Source organism: Petromyzon marinus, chromosome 36 (genome assembly GCF_048934315.1).
Source record: "Petromyzon marinus isolate PM22_M1 ecotype Great Lakes invasive population chromosome 36, UKy_Petmar_22M1.pri1.0, whole genome shotgun sequence".
NCBI lineage: Eukaryota > Metazoa > Chordata > Hyperoartia > Petromyzontiformes > Petromyzontidae > Petromyzon > Petromyzon marinus.
The window spans coordinates 12,086,447-12,103,148 of record NC_133702.1 but is presented as its reverse complement, the minus strand read 5'-3'; the positions used below and the strand labels follow the sequence as shown (position 1 = coordinate 12,103,148).

General features: G+C 50.9%; 1 protein-coding gene across 7 annotated transcripts in view; it reads left to right on the top strand.

The window, feature by feature from the left end:
* Positions 1-1,799: 1,799 nt before the first annotated feature.
* The window catches only part of FHIT (fragile histidine triad diadenosine triphosphatase), a 19,927-nt gene continuing 5,024 nt past the window's right edge, over positions 1,800-16,702 (top strand). Inside the window, exons 1-7 of one of the 7 annotated variants that reach the window (XM_076072132.1) lie at positions 1,800-1,964; positions 2,753-2,815; positions 4,231-4,342; positions 10,783-10,928; positions 14,408-14,437; positions 15,430-15,498; positions 16,647-16,702. The exon at positions 16,647-16,702 is cut by the window's right edge and continues 5,024 nt beyond it. In XM_076072132.1, coding sequence (XP_075928247.1) covers positions 2,780-2,815; positions 4,231-4,342; positions 10,783-10,928; positions 14,408-14,437; positions 15,430-15,498; positions 16,647-16,702 — 449 coding nt within the window. In that variant the 5' untranslated portion in view covers positions 1,800-1,964; positions 2,753-2,779. The other 6 variants (XM_032966364.2, XM_076072130.1, XM_076072131.1 and 3 more) reach the window with 6 other exon arrangements.

The window sequence follows — 16,702 nt, the reverse complement described above, 5'->3', positions numbered from 1 at the left end:
GAGAGAGCCAATCAATGCACTGATCGGGCTCTGTAAGAGAGAGTGAGAGAGCCAATCAATGCACTGATCGGGCTCTGTAAGAAAGAGTGAAAGAGCCAATCAATGCACTGATCGGGCGCTGTGATAGAGAGTGAGAGAGCCAATCAATGCACTGATCGAGCGCTGTGAGAGAGAGTGAGAGAGCCAATCAATGCACTGATCGTGCGCTGTGCGAGAGTGAAAGAGCCAATCAATGCACTGATCGGGCTCTGTAAGAGAGAGTGAGAGAGCCAATCAATGCACTGATCGTGCGCTGTGAGGGAGTGAGAGAGCCAATCAATGCACTGATCGCGCGCTGTGAGAGAGAGTGAGAGAGCCAATCAATGCACTGATCGGGCGCTGTGAGAGAGAGTGAGAGAGCCAATCAATGCACTGATCGTGCGCTGTAAGAGAGAGTGAGAGAGCCAATCAATGCACTGATCGCACGCTGTGAGAGAGCGTGAGAGAGCCAATCAATGCACTGATCGGGCTCTGTAAGAGAGAGTGAGAGAGCCAATCAATGCACTGATCGGGCTCTGTAAGAGAGAGTGAGAGAGCCAATCAATGCACTGATCGGGCTCTGTAAGAGAGTGAAAGAGCCAATCAATGCACTGATCGGGCTCTGTAAGAGAGAGTGAGAGAGCCAATCAATGCACTGATCGGGCTCTGTAAGAGAGTGAGAGAGCCAATCAATGCACTGATCGAGCGCTGTGAGAGAGAGTGAGAGAGCCAATCAATGCACTGATCGTGCGCTGTGCGAGAGTGAAAGAGCCAATCAATGCACTGATCGGGCTCTGTGAGGGAGTGAGAGAGCCAATCAATGCACTGATCGCACGCTGTGAGAGAGTGAGAGAGCCAATCAATGCACTGATCGCGCTTTGCGAGAGGGTGAGAGAGCCAATCAATGTACTGATCGTAAGAGAGAGTGAGAGAGCCAATCAATGCACTGATCGGGCTCTGTAAGAGAGAGTGAGAGAGCCAATCAATGCACTGATCGGGCTCTGTAAGAGAGAGTGAGAGAGCCAATCAATGCACTGATCGGGCTCTGTAAGAGAGAGTGAGAGAGCCAATCAATGCACTGATCGTGCGCTGTGAGAGGGTGAGAGAGCCAATCAATGCACTCATCGGGCTCTGTAAGAGAGAGTGAGAGAGCCAATCAATGCACTGATCGTGCGCTGTGAGAGGGTGCGAGAGCCAATCAATGCACTGATCGGGCTCTGTAAGAGAGAGTGAGAGAGCCAATCAATGCACTGATCGGGCTCTGTAAGAGAGAGTGAGAGAGCCAATCAATGCACTGATCGGGCTCTGTAAGAGAGAGTGAAAGAGCCAATCAATGCACTGATCGTGCGCTGTGAGAGAGAGTGAAAGAGTCAATCAATGCACTGATCGCGCGCTGTGAGGGAGTGAGAGAGCCAATCAATGCACTGATCGGGCTCTGTAAGAGAGAGTGAAAGAGCCCATCAATGCACTGATCGGGCTCTGTAAGAGAGTGAAAGAGCCAATCAATTCACTGATCGGGCTCTGTAAGAAAGAGTGAGAGAGCCAATCAATGCACTGATCGTGCGCTGTGCGAGAGTGAAAGAGCCAATCAATGCACTGATCGGGCTCTGTAAGAGAGAGTGAAAGAGCCAATCAATGCACTGATCGGGCTCTGTAAGAAAGAGTGAGAGAGCCAATCAATGCACTGATCGGGCTCTGTAAGGGAGAGTGAGAGAGCCAATCAATGCACTGATCGGGCTCTGTAAGAGAGAGTGAGAGAGCCAATCAATGCACTGATCGGGCTCTGTAAGAGAGAGTGAAAGAGCCAATCAATGCACTGATCGGGCTCTGTAAGAGAGAGTGAGAGAGCCAATCAATGCACTGATCGGGCTCTGTAAGAGAGAGTGAGAGAGCCAATCAATGCACTGATCGCGCCGAGGTCGGCTTCACCTTCACGCCGCTCATCGGTGAGCCAAGCGAGGTCGGACACGCCGCTTTTTAGTTCACCCAGCGCGGATAGGCGCCACTTCGCCTCCCATTGGTCGTGCCGCATCCCCGCGTGATCGGATTCCGCCAATCAGAGGTTTGACTCGGGACGCTCTTCGCTTATATGGAGTGGGAAATATAAGAGGAACCGGCGAGGCCTACAACCGCTCCGCGTCGCTTCTCTCCGCTGGGCCTCGCCCCTCGTGAGTTTCCCAGGCGTCAGATTCCTCCCTCGGGGTGGACTCGAATCTCCCCTCGAGCGTAACGAGAACTGCGCGGCGGTACGGGGCTGCCGGTCAGGATCCTTGTGCGACGCCTGTCTCGCCTGGCCGCGTTGCCCGCTCCCCCCGCACCCTCTTGGTTAGTGTTTCAGGCGAGACCGAGGTTATCCGGTCAGTTACAGGCCTCAGCTCAGGTGCGAATGAACCGCGCGGGCTTTTTGACAAACATTAAAATAATAACATAATCTTAACTGTGTAAGCTGTTATAGGCTAACATAGCTATTAGTAGTCATAGCGACGAAATACATACTGGATGTGGTGTGCCGGCAGTGGAAATATCTGGACAGATCCGGGTGAAATTAATCTCCGGGTGACATCTGTGGGTCTCTAAGAGCCCATGAACATCTGAGACTATATGGCCCTCTAAGCGAGCCCGTGAATCTCTGTAAGTCTCTGTAAGTCTCTTGATCTCCATGTAAGTATATGATAATCTCTTGCCGTTCTCTGTACATCCGAGGCATCATTTCTCACTGAACGTTTTAACACAGGCGATCTTCGCCTCGATCCTGGCCTCGATGCTGGCCGTCAGGAGGGAGCGGGGAAACATTTCGGTACGTGAGCAGTGTGTGTGTGGGGGAGCTTCGTGTGGGATGAACAACCGCGAAAACCCCACCTCGTGTACGAGGGGGAGAGCTTCGACAGCTCCGCACGGACGGGTTTCACGAGCACACTCGCTGTGCTGTCATCTGCTGGCCACGCTCAAGTACCGAGCACCAAGACAAACGCCTCACACTGTAGGGGCAAGCGCTCTTAGCGAGTAGCCAGCACCTGTGAAGGCCGGCACGGCCACACGAGGAGGTTGGATGTGCCAGCACCACGTCCGGCCGCCTTTGTCTCCCCAGTGGCGATGTTTACGCACCGCACCGGGTACTCGTTTGAGGCCGAGTCGACCTAGGGGAGGCCCCGCACCGGTTCAGAGAATCGTCGCCGGCGTTGTCCGTGAGCTGGGAGTCGAAGTCGGGGCGCCGGGTTCGTAGCGCGGCGTAGCGCTAACCGCTGCGCCACCGCTCACCTCACGGTGGCTTGCCGAACATTCGGCACGAATTGTGCGGAGGTTGAATACTGGTCGACTCCGTAAGTGACGAGGGAAAAAATAACATCGCAACGGACATCGGCGCAGACTGCACGGCAATGCGTTTCAAAACAACGCACAGAGACGTGTCAAAAACCATCACCGGTGGTGCTTCCCCGTGTTGGAGGTCACCATTCAGTTTGAGCAAATATGACTCGCAGCGAGCAGTGAGCATTGGCGACCACTCTACCGATGAATCCTGATTGTTATGAAACCGTTACACCGTTATCTCTGTGTCTCACTGCTGATGTCAGTCGGCCACGCTTGCTAAAATGTATTTGATGGTAACCTAATGCAGTTCTTCGGGAACTGTTGATGTTTTTTGTGTAATGCACGTGTGCCGAGTGCTTCTCGCCCACGTGTTGGTTTGTCATGAAGAGCTGCAGATAAAATTGCGATGTACCCTGTGTCGCTAGAAGCAGCTGCACGTCTCTTGGTCTTGTTATGACCGGCATGGTGTTGCCGCCTGCTCTATGTGTGGCACAAAGATTCACCTTCGTGTTGCCTCATTGCAGGTGCCTTTGAACTATGATTTCCCACGAAAGTTCCAAACAATCCTTCCCGTAAAGTTTTAGTGGTTATTAGTCGCTTATGCTGGTAAAAAAAAACGACAAAATGCGTCGATGGTTTGCGCAAAAACTTGGCGGGGAAAAAAACGCTTCAAAGATGAGCCTCGCCGATGTGATGTCACAAGGCACACAACGTGCGAAGTGATCTTGCGTAAGTCAGCACGTGCCACGCTCATTACACTGGTTGAAACGCCTCGTTATTATCGTTAACTACAAAAAGCTGTCGAGGAATAAACGTACGGTGGAACGCATGACAGAATCCGTGCGGTATGCAAGATCTTTTCTAGCTTGTCATTCTTTTTTGTTTGTTTGTTTTCCTTCACAGTCTGCCATGGCCACGCTGAGGTTCGGGCACCACGTGGTGAGCGCCACCGTGGTGTTCTTGCGGAGCGAGCTCTCCTTCGCCATCGTCAATCGCAAGCCCGTGCTTCCGGGCCGTATCCTGCCATCCCTCCCTCCCCCGCGAGCGACCGACCGAGCGAGCGAGCGCACCCACCACTTACGAGCCCGGAGAAGCAGGGATGGTGGTTTTTTGTTGGGCTTTGTTTGTCTTGCGAAAATAGGGAAATGAGAAGCGAGTTAGTGGGATGTTTATTTATGGCGGCACTATCCGCAACCGCCTCCTACAAATCCCTCATTTGCAAACTCCAGATGAACCAAAATTCCACTTCCAGGGTTCCCCCTCCTGTAATCAAGACCACGTAACCCTAACCCGATCCCTCCGCAGGCTCCCAATGCAATCCTAGATCAATATAAATATCGTACTCTCCTACATCTCCCCGCTCATCTCCCTGCAATACACTTTTCTCCCACAACTGACAACCTTCTGTCGAAAGCCCCAGTCAACCTTCACTCTGGATCTCCCTTTCCCAAACCATTGGTGGTGTTGACCCACTCCCTTGGTTCAACTCCAGGCTTAAGACCTTAGTTTTTCCTCTGCCTATGACTGATGGCCTCTTCATTTCAAATAAATGCTTGCACTGCTTCCTTGCAGCATGTAGAGATGTGGACGCACTTAGACGCTCTGTAAATCCAACTTGTATTCAGAGCCACGTGAAAGCCCGCTGAGAGGCAATTCCATCAACATGTTGCATTCGTTACAGCAAAATAGTATGGCAACGTAATAATTTTAAGAATCCTAAAATTAGGATTGTGTTGATATATTTGAGGTGTACTTATACACAAGTAACGCTTTGACAATATTACAATCTGTGTACTTCCTCCTACTGTAATGTACGTGACATGCTCGTGGAATTACCCTGTCAAGATCAATCGCCTCATTTAAAAAAGACACCTGGTTAAAACAAGCAGCACATAGGTGGCCGGGTGACAGGTCTAGGAGACTGAGCCAGCACCGGCGAAATCCTGAGTTCGAATCTCGAGTTTCGGATCCCAACCGTAGTTTAAATTGGGTTCTCAAGTGCACCAAATTGATCATCTCGGCCCAGTCGACAACATTTAGATTTTCCCTTGATTTGGAAAAAAATCCATCTTGGAAAATAAAAATATCAGTAAACTTGACATGTGATGAACAATCTCCACAGGGCACCATCAAACTTATTGGCAGGTCGACAGTTTATAAACGCGCATGGGTTACCGTCGATAGTGTATTCATGATGTGTCTTTTTTTTACATTCCGTGGTATGTCAACCATTCAGGACTGCAATTTAGAAATCGTTTCCCGCCTGTCTCGTTAAGGGAGAAATGCTTATAAAATACCGTGGTGTTGCACGTACTCTTACTGTCTTCTTTCATCCAAGTTGTGATGGGGGCGCTGGTTCATCGACTTATTCCATAAATGAGCCGTATTCTTACAAAGCTCTAGATAATCACCTTCAAAATCACACCCCATACGTATTAATTGGGAGGTTTCGAAAACACACCCCGGGGTTTTCTCTATTGTGGAGCTGCTCGTATATTGAACACGAACCGGGATCCGGATGGCTTCCAAACGCAACACGAGATGTGACGTTGGGCGCCCTTGTTTGTGTGAGACGAGAACGAACGCCGGCGGCGACTTTTGGTGCCCGCTTTTGTAGAGCGCGCCGAAGCCATCGGCGTCTCTCTCATGGCCCCCTCGCGATGCAACAGACTGCCGGGTACCTGCGCGGGAGCTCGTTTCGTCGGCCCGGCTTTGCGGTGGATGTTCCTCTTGGTGCGCGTCCCCTCCCTTGGCCTGCCACTCCGGCATCGGTCTCGACCATCATCCGTCATAGCCATGTGTCCCACCTCAAGCCCACTTTTCTTCGTTAGTTATTTCGCTTAATTTTGTGCGTGCTCTTGAGTGTTTTTATCGGTGCCCCTAGCTTATAATTACGCGATCTAACCAAACAAAATAAACCAACTCCATTATGGATAATATTGGTGGCAAAAGTCTGCTACGTGTTAAACTGCCCTCTAGCTTTTTCAATCATCATGCATTCCCCGTGAATTCCATGGCAGGATCGTGAGAGATGGCGGGCGGCTTGGGGAAGGCCTACACTCCAACAGTGGATCGGTCAGGGCTGTTTCTATTCTATGCCTGCGTGTAGAAATATGTTGAGGAGCTGCCAAATGCCAATGTGGAGGTCTGCTGGCCATGACGAGACGTTCCTCGGGAAAGAGAGTTCGTGTCGTTTTGCTGCTCCTCCGAAGAAGCGCAAATCACAGTGGTTTAATGTATGGTGCACAGTTTGGGTTGCATGGCCACACCAACACTGTGGCTCGACTTTCATTTTTCATTTAATAATTATCTGTCGTCATCGGTGATGACGATCGAGACAATGACACGACCTGCCGTGACACACCGTTCAGAAGCCTGCACGCTGTTGACAAAGAAAATGGAACAAAAGCTGAGAAGGGCGCAAAAAAAAAGCACGGCAGACATGCATGCTTGGAATTGCGCTGAGAGAAAGAAGAACTCGTGGATTAGCGATTTGGAGTACGACAGGGCATGGAAATCAATCTCTAGAACATTGTGCGCCCGCTCTACTTGCCGTGGACTATAAGTATTTGCAATTCCAACGGGATGTGCTCTTTCCTTCTATATTAAGTTGGGAACGTGTCGTACCTTACGCCACACACCAAAAAACTAAGACAGATGCCCCGTGTAGCCTTAACAGGTTGTTAGGGGAAAGTGCTGTTAGCGAGCACCTATGAAGGCCGGAACGGCACACAAGGGGGTGGGTGGCCAGCACCGTGCCCGGCCGCCTTTGTCACCCCAGTGGCGATTTTTACACACTGCTCCAAGTACTAATTTGAGGCAGAGTCGACCTAGGGGAGGCCCAGGACCGGTTCAGATAATCCTCACCGGTGTTAGCCGTGAGCAAGGATTGAACTCGGGCCCGCCGGAATCGTAGCGCAGCGCGCTAACCGCTCCACCACCGCTCTCGACACACCACACATACATACGCACGTACCCGCCATCTCATTTTGATACAAGTGAAGTATCCCACCCGTGCGTGCACTCATTAATCCTATGAATCCTTCAAGCAGGTGACAGCCTCACTGAGACAACACATTGCATATGCCCGTAGCGTATATACAATTAGGAAAATTGCCGTTGCTTTGTCAGCTATGATGTAATGTATGAATGCACGCGCATATACGTTGGAAGGTAATCTATTACCGGTAATGCATTACCGCGGTGAAGTTTCTGAATAAGAGTTATTAGTTTATGATTACATTGTGCCCGTAACAGCCTTGAATCTCACTATGCGCGTGCATACAATATGCTGTTTAAAGATTAGACGATATTCGCTGATTAAGAAATTGGGATATATTGTGCAAGTAGCATATTGAGCATGGGATATATTGTGCAAGTAGCATATTGAGCATGCTGCTTTATTTAAGAGGCGAGTGACCTGAATAAAATTGTATGAGCAAAACAGGTTCGAGATCAACTCTTGTAAAAAGTTAAACTTCATACAAGCAATCGGGTTCTCGAGTTAAGTTGCGCTCCAGAAATCAGTCGCATTCTAGAGTTAAACCACATACCAGCAATCATGTTCTGGAAATTGATATCACCCCGGCAACCAGGTTCCAGAGTTAAACATCGCACCAGCAATCGGGCTCTCGAAGTTCAAATGAAAAACAGTTGAACAATGTAACAAAATGTAACGGATAAACATTCTCTGTGTGTAGCAAATTAGATATTCAGAATTAGAGATGGCAAGCAGAAATCTTCAACAGCAAACAGATTTATTTTTTATCGGACAAAGAATTACACATTAAGAATAACAAAACATAACGCTGAGAACCATTTGTATATTATCGAAGCGTGCGTGTGCGTGAGGACACCGCGAGGAGATGTATGTTCGCTTGGAGTAAAAGCTGGCAGGAGGCTGCGTTTACGACCTCCAATGTGAGAAACCCCATTTTGCCGAACCGCTCCTAGGGTGCCGTTGTTGTGCTTCCCGGCGAGCACAGAGTGCCACCTCTTAAACCCGTGATTGCGCCGAGCGGTGATCATTACGGCAAATACACGAGATCTGGTTCTTCCAGAAGGGGAACGAGCCAGACTCGCCGGAAGAGCGCCGCACGCCACATCGCAAACAAAGCTCGCTTTTGTGGAACTTATTTTTCCCGGTGAATCTTCGAAAATAACTACTCTGGAAGGAGGTCCATTATTTTGTCCGTAATAACCACCGGCGGACATACAAGGTGGAAAGATAAACCATCCGGGACTTTTATTAGAAAAGGGAAATGCTTTGTTGCAATGTTTTTTCTTGGGAATATCTGTCCTTGGGGGTGGGTGGGAGGTGTGGGGGGTGGAATTTGTGCAAAACGCGGAGGTGGGAGGTCCGTTTCGACTGAGCGACCTCGGCCGCTCGCGGTGAGAGGCCTCGGTGGGAGCCCCCTTTCCCCCAGTTGTTTTGCATCCAGGCCAATCACGCCGATGGTGCACATGCCGCAAATGCGTTTTCTTGAGGAATCTTCTGAAAATTGGGCCATTTGCACAGAAAGCATCCCCCCCCCCCCATGCACGTTCCGCACAAGCTTGCTTTATGTTTTTTTTTTATTTAAACGTTAAAGATTTGGCGGCTGTGGCGGCGTCACGGATCACAGGCTGGACTTGCGATCCAACGGCCGCCGATTCAACTCGCTATATCTCGGCGCGGCGGTGGTGGTTAGAACAATGGGGCCGGTTTCTTTTACCCCCCCCCCCCCCTGCCAACACCCTGCTCATCTCCACAGCGTCTGTCCACACAGCAGCTGCACGAATGGGTCACAACGGGGGTAGTCGATCGGCAGGCCATGTGTGGGCGAGGAAAGGTGTGGATATTCCGGTCTTCCTGTTGTCCTACGACTGGTGTAGATGCAGAGCGACGACTACAATTTTACATTCAGGTGGTCAAGCCAGCAGACAACCGCGTCAGGAACAGTGGAGTGGTTTCACCGTAATGTCTCCTTCGTATTTGTGGATCGGGGCATTGCGTCCGTTATACGTTGTACCACTGTCTGTTCTGGATGACCGCGGTCGCACACTACGACTGAAGAGTTTTACATTTGTGCAGTGGATGCGATTTAGGGTGGACCATATGGCGATGCATGCTATGGAGCACTCTCAGGCTGGCTCCGGTAGGAACCCTTCTGCCAACAGTGGCGCATGAGCAAGATTTTGGCAGGGCTGCACCTCTCACCGTTTTGCACGATAACAAAGTACGTTTTTGAACACGGCCCATTATTTGGCGGTGCGTTCATTACGGACGGATTAATCCTGGGCATCTCGAGTACGCCGATCGCTTTCTCAAGTCATCTTTGGGACATCTCCTTTATGAATCACGCCTGTTCCCGCCGCCGCGGCCGCGTAATGATTTTTTGCCGCCGTGACCTGAAATGTCCCGCGCGTGTAAAACGTCATTTATCATAAACACACGTTTTGTGTGTGTGTGTGTGCATGCGCGCATTATGTATTTTTTATGTAATGCCCCTTGAAGGTGTCGTGTTTGTGTGACCGGTAATGGCATGCAGCCCGGCGTCACTGCCTCGCCCAGTCCCGCACCATTATTAGATCCCACACCTTGCCTTGTGCATCCTCGCGAAATAATTTAAATGAACACGGCCGAACGTTTTGATTTATTCACGTGCCCCCTGGCCCTATTCCCAGGGAAATGCAGATCGGCCGAACGAAGGAGGGGGGACCACCACCCCCACCACCCCCCTCCCCTCCCCTCCGAGGTCATCGCAGAGTGAGGGTCATGACCCACGTTGCTGTGAGATGCTGACTCCCCGACGTCCGAGTGCGGTTTTTTGTGCCGCCTCTTCAGCATTTTTCCCCGCGAGCTCTCCCAAGAGCACGGCTCAAACTCAACTAGACTATTTTCTATTTTGCTAGGTAAGGCCGACTAAGCTATGTAGCTCTTTTTCAGATTTGACCTGGCCACATATGATAGTATTCATATTCTTAGCTCTTTCGGTAAAGTCGGTATCGAACCCACGACCTCCTGCATACCAGGCGAGCGAGTTAACATCTCGCCACCGTGGCGACCCGCTCCTGCGAGTGTCTTTAGGAATCAGGCCAAGAGCAGGAATGCTCAGCCTGGAAGAGGGCGTGAGGATTATAAGTGGCCGTACGCTGGACGCTGCGATCTGCCATGTCAATCGCCTCATATATATACCTTTTTTCAAACAAAATGTTTAAGGTTAACAATCGTAATTCAGAGTTCAATAGATTAGTAGTGGCATAAAGTGCGGGTACTCTCACCTCCACCAAAGATGCCTGGTCAGCTCGAGAGAGGACCCCTCTATGGCTCCCTCTCTGTTGGAGGCCCTTCTGCCGGCGATGGCGTTAGCGCGGAAAATCGACATCGGGGCAACACCTCGTGCGCTCGGTCGCCGCGTTGTCCCATCGCGCCGTGCGTCTCCTTGTTTCCTTGACGACGACGGGCGGCGCCAGACGTGCTCGTGTGCCCCTTGCGCCCCGCGGAGCGCCTGTGTGACCTCCGACCCGACGAGGTGAGCGACCTCTTTGTAACGGCGCAGCGGGTGGCGGGGGCCATCGGCAAGCACTACGGAGCACCGTCGCTCACCCTTGCCGTGCAGGTAACCCTCGCTCGCCCGATGCGCGACCACCGTGGTGTGACGTTATCTCCCTCGCCAGGGGGTCGTGGGTTCGATCCCGACCCTAACGCCTGCTGCTGCTGCTGCTGCGGCTGTATATTTATGGAGTTTGCGTCTCGCTCTCTTTCCCTGTAGTCGTGTGGATTTTTCCTGTGGGTCCTCCGGGTTTTCCCCCCACATTTAGAAACATGCATTGAGATTATTTAGATTGTTCTACTGCTATAAATGTTGACACGATGAGCAACTTTGAGCTTTAATTTGTGGCCAGGTTGCATCTGAAAAATAAGTTACTACCTCAATGGGCTTTGCGTGGTAGCATGGGAATGGTTTATTTTCATGTTTTTGGGCGATTCTTTTTTCCTTTCCTGTACTTTGCATTCCTATCGTGTTTTTTGTACTGTTTGTTGTCGTAACGTTCTTACCCCATGCCCTGATTAGACATCTGTGATAAAGAGCTTTATAGCTCATCGGATTCCTCCTGCAGTATAAATAAATATTCTCCTTCTGACCCCGACGGGGCCATCGTCCTCCGGCGCCTTCTGCCGAGTGATTGCGACTAAAAGCTCCGTGTGTCCCGTCAGGCGTCACCGTCAACGGGTCTACGACACCGTCGCCTCAGCCACTATCTCACTCATATTCTTAGCTCTTTCGGTAAAGTCACGTTGAAGGGAAACAATAAAATAATAGCTATCTCACTCGTCATCGCAATCGCCACCATCTTCACCCGATGTTATATTGAAAAAAAATGTACGAAACTTAATCACACAATCTTCGCATTCACTTTTGTTTCCCGGGAATGTCGATGCTGAACTAACAACAAAAACGATAGTAATGTTGAGTTCAAAATAGAGCGTCGACATTTGGGCAAATGGCATCGTGCAAATCGCCGCGGAGAGCCACGGGAGCGGCCAGGCGGTGAGCTGGCGCCCACAGCAGCCCAAGTTCGGTTGGTGAGCGCTTCTATGCGGAGGAATACTGATGGGACAATGCTGCATCCCATCCCATACGGGTGCAGTCTACAGCTTTAGCTGTGCAGTGCATTCTCCTCTAACGCGGTAGTTGTTGCTTTCCCGTAGAACAATCGCGTTGTGGAAAAATCCCGTTCTAATATATAATATAGGGGGTAAAGCAGAGTCCGCGATAACGCGGGAGATGCATACGCAGGCCGATCAAAGACTGAGGGCGCGTGGGCAGCATCCAGAAGCATCCAGCAGCATCCCGCCTTGTGTGATGCTACGCCGAGGCAGCTGCACGACCGCTTATTCCTCGAGCAAAGTAATTCCGTTCACTTGATCGCCTTATATCCATTCACATCCGCGTTATCAAAAAAACTGTTCCTGAATACATTAACCGTGTTATGTATCCAATTCGCGTGAAGAAAACCGCGCGCGTTATAGTAGAACGGGCTGTACTGCCTTATCCTGCTGTGCCAGGGTACGGAATCTCCTCGACGCCCGTGGGAAGGGAGTTTCACAACAACATCAACCCTCGCTGCTGCCTCCACAGCTCTGGCTCACAGGCAGCCCACGTGCATAGCCAACACCGCCCAGCTACAGCTTCTTGGTTATTTCCACGTGACTTTGCCGAATGAACCGAGAAGATAATTTTTGGTTCATAACTAAACACACCTCGTAACATACGTTTTATGTAGGTGGCACATTGTACATCTTTGTTTGCTAATTGTGCATTGCAACTATAAAGGATATTGTCGATGATAACAATGGTGATGATCACATATGTTCGTGGTTCAAACACCGCAGGGCCACGCTGGTTAATACCGCAGGTTTGTCCACCGTATATCTTTACGCTGGACGTTACAGGATCCCGTGACGTCGTTCGAAAAGAGGAGGCCATTGTGCGCCCGGCGTCATGGTCCAACTTTGCTCCGTTTTTTTTTTATTGAAATCTCCTGCAGATTATTCAATTGGGATGATGGCACACAGCAACGTTGCCCCCCACCCCCCACCCCCCCTGACTGTAACACTGCCGCCAACTGCATCTATGGAACACGCAGGCGTCTTCATTTATGATAGCCGTGCGCCTGTAAGGATGCTCGCACGAATCCGGCACATGTACAAAAGCGTAAACAACAACAACAACAACCGTCATCATTCCCTTGCCTCCGTTGATGGCCGTGTTGATGATGCGCGCTGATAGCACAGTGTGCTGCTTGTGTGTGTGTGCCACTTGTGTCTGTGCCACTTGTGTGTGTGTGTCACTTGTGTGTGTGCCACGTGTGTGTGTGCCACTTGTGTGTGTGCCACTTGTGTCTGTGCCGCTTGTGTGTGTGTCACTTGTGTGTGTGCCACTTGTGTGTGTGTCGCTTGTGTGCGTGCCGCTTGTGTGCGTGCTGCTTGTGTGTGTGTCACTTGTGTCCACGCCGCTTGTGTCTGTAACGGTTGTGTCTGTAACGCTTGTGTCTGTAACGCTTGTGTCTGTAACGCTTGTGTCTGTGACGGTTGTGTCTGTGACGGTGGTGTCTGTGACGCTTGTGTCTGTGACGCTTGTGTCTGTAACGGCGGTGTCTGTAACGGCGGTGTCTGTAACGCTTGTGTCTGTAACGCTTGTGTCTGTAACGGTTTTGTCTGTAACGGTTGTGTCTGTAACGGTGGTGTCTGTAACGGTGGTGTCTGTAACGCTTGTGTCTGTAACGGTTGTGTCTGTAACGCTTGTGTCTGTAACGCTTGTGTCTGTAACGGTTGTGTCTGTAACGGTTGTGACTGTAACGCTTGTGTCTGTAACGGTTGTGTCTGTAACGGTGGTGTCTGTAACGCTTGTGTCTGTAACGGTTGTGTCTGTAACGGCGGTGTCTGTAACGGTTGTGTCTGTAACGGTTGTGTCTGTAACGGTTGTGTCTGTAACGGTTGTGACTGTAACGCTTGTGTCTGTAACGGTTGTGTCTGTAACGGTGGTGTCTGTAACGGTTGTGTCTGTAACGGTGGTGTCTGTAACGGTGGTGTCTGTAACGGTTGTGTCTGTAACGCTTGTGTCTGCAACGGTTGTGTCTGTAACGCTTGTGTCTGCAACGGTTGTGTCTGTAACGGTGGTGTCTGTAACACTTGTGTCTGTAACGGTTGTGTCTGTAACGGTGGTGTCTGTAACGCTTGTGTCTGTAACGCTTGTGTCTGTAACGCTTGTGTCTGTAACACTTGTGTCTGTAACGGTTGTGTCTGTAACGGTTGTGTCTGTAACGCTTGTGTCTGCAACGGTTGTGTCTGTAACACTTGTGTCTGTAACGGTTGTGTCTGTAAAGGTTGTGTCTGTAACGGTTGTGTCTGTAACGGCGGTGTCTGTAACGCTTGTGTCTGTAACGCTTGTGTCTGTAACGGTTGTGTCTGTAACGGTGTTGTCTGTAACGCTTGTGTCTGTAATGCTTGTGTCTGTAATGCTTGTGTCTGTAACGCTTGTGTCTGTAACGCTTGTGTCTGTGCGTGCATCTGTCTCCCCCCCCCCCACTCCAGGATGGCCCGGAGGCTGGGCAGACTGTGAAGGTGAATGGCATTGAGCATCTCCCGCACAAACAGAAACACACACTCCCTAACAATACTAACACGGATACATTATTCATCGCGCCTAAGCTCCGAGCATTTATTATATCGGGAGTCTCTGTAATGTTCCTCTTGACATTTTACACGTGCGGGACATTTCACATCCGACGGAGGCACTTCTGCGACGAGCCGTGTCACGCAGCAGACTCGCCGCGATGTTTAACATCTCCACGGTTGGCTACGTACGGTGCGAAAGACGTTCAACGTACAAACATTCATTGATTTGCGATATTGTGCCGCATTGTCAGCAGGGATCGCTGACAATGCGTAGATTTTCATCGTTTTCGAACTCCCGATGAACTTTCGGGGCGAGGGAAGATCGTTTGAAAGTTCTCTAATTTGCAATTCGCTAAAACGAAATCCCTGACGTGAGTCTCTTAGTCAATGCAAGTCTGTGGTCCGTAGTGCTTGTAACGCACGTGCTGTCAGCTACACGAGCGGTAATTAAAGTAGCTGCGAAAATTATGACGTCTTGTCACCGCCGTGCTATGCGTCACTCCGAACAATATGTTATGATTCACTGATGCAGTGAATTATAGTAGAACTTACTGTTTCTGAGTAAGTGTTTTGTTTTATTAAATGAGCGACAGTAAAAATGACTATACAATTCTCGTGACCACATAATTAGTCATGGCCCATGTACAGAGTATTGTCGTATCGCCCCATCGCAGCAATGCTGCGATCCGCTATCGCTGCATTTCTACATCTCCCTCCCTCTTCCCTCCATCTCTCTTATCCATCCCCTCCCATCGCTCCATCTATTTCTCCTCAAAACAGCCCTCGTCCTCCTCCTAAGGCATCGCCGCTTTCCGTCCCGCCTCAACGTCCCCCCACTTTGCCCGGCGAGATGTCGGAAAGTCCGCCACGTCGGCCGGCGAGCCGGGTCTGTGAGACACCCCCGCCTGACGGCCCTTCGTGTTTGCTTGTCCCGTCAGCACGTCCACGTGCACCTCCTGCCGCGCCACGCCGGGGACTTCTCTCGCAACGACGACGTCTACGTTGAGGCACGGGCGCCGACGCCGCTCGCCACCGCGCTCGGAGGGTTTTTACCCGTGACAAAGCGGTTTTCTTTCGTGGTTAGACCGCGTGAATTATAAATGATGTGTGCATTGACCCACCCCCAGCGTACTGCTGTGCTGAAGTAAGTAACTAAATGGCACGTTGTGTTCACGTGACAAGCCTGGCCTATAGGATGTGTCGGGTGTTGGGGGAGGTTAACGACACGGTTGTATTTACGCGATCTCACCCAAAGAAAAAATAAAACTTTTACGGATGATATTGGTCGCGAAAGCCTACAACGACTTCTACTACGAGTTTTGTGTAACCGGAGTGGAGGACCCTGGGGGGAGCGGGATGGAATCTCGTTTGAATGAGCGACCTGGCTCAACGGAATGACGGGAGCAGCGACATTGGAAATAAGTACGGCAATGAAGCGAATAGAGAAATCGGAGCAAAAATGTACCGCGTGATGAGCGTGTGATGTGATGGGGACATGGTGAGGGTGTGTCGTGGGATGTGGTGAGGGTGAAATTCAATTCATCTCAATTCATTGAATTTCCTGTACGGCTCGCATCAGTGGCAGGTGGCGTCTGACCCTGGCTTTAAAAAAGAAATGTCGTATGACCATCACCGCTGTGAGAGACAGACAGGTGTCTCTGTGTGGCCACTTCACACTCTCCCACGCCAGGGTGGTTGTACACCGCCACACTGCTCCACCACCCCCCCACCGTACGACCACCAGCTATTAAGGGCAGCACAACACAGCCGTGGGTAGATGTGATCAGAGCATGAAACACAGAGGTGGCCTGGCCATTAGTGCCAACCTCGCCACCCCTTCGTGCCCCCCGCTGGCCACAATAATTGCTCGCTCACAGCTCTCTCCCCCGCACTACGAAGCCCGGCGACCCGAGTTCAATTTACACTCGCGGACGGTGACGATTATCTGAACCGCTGCTGGGACTCCCCTGGGTCGACTCGGCCTCAAATGAGTACCTGGTGCGATTCGCAGTAAATTGGGAGACAAAGGCGGCCGGGCATAGTGGTGCTGGCCACCCCACCCCCTTTGTGCTACTCTTCATAGGTGCTAACTTGCAGAACAGCACAACAATCTGTTGCAGTCTAAACGGGGTGTCTTTGTGTGTTGTGTACGCAGCTGCAGAACCACGACAGAGTGGAGAGCGAGGAGGAGGCGGAGGCGCCCTTCCGGAG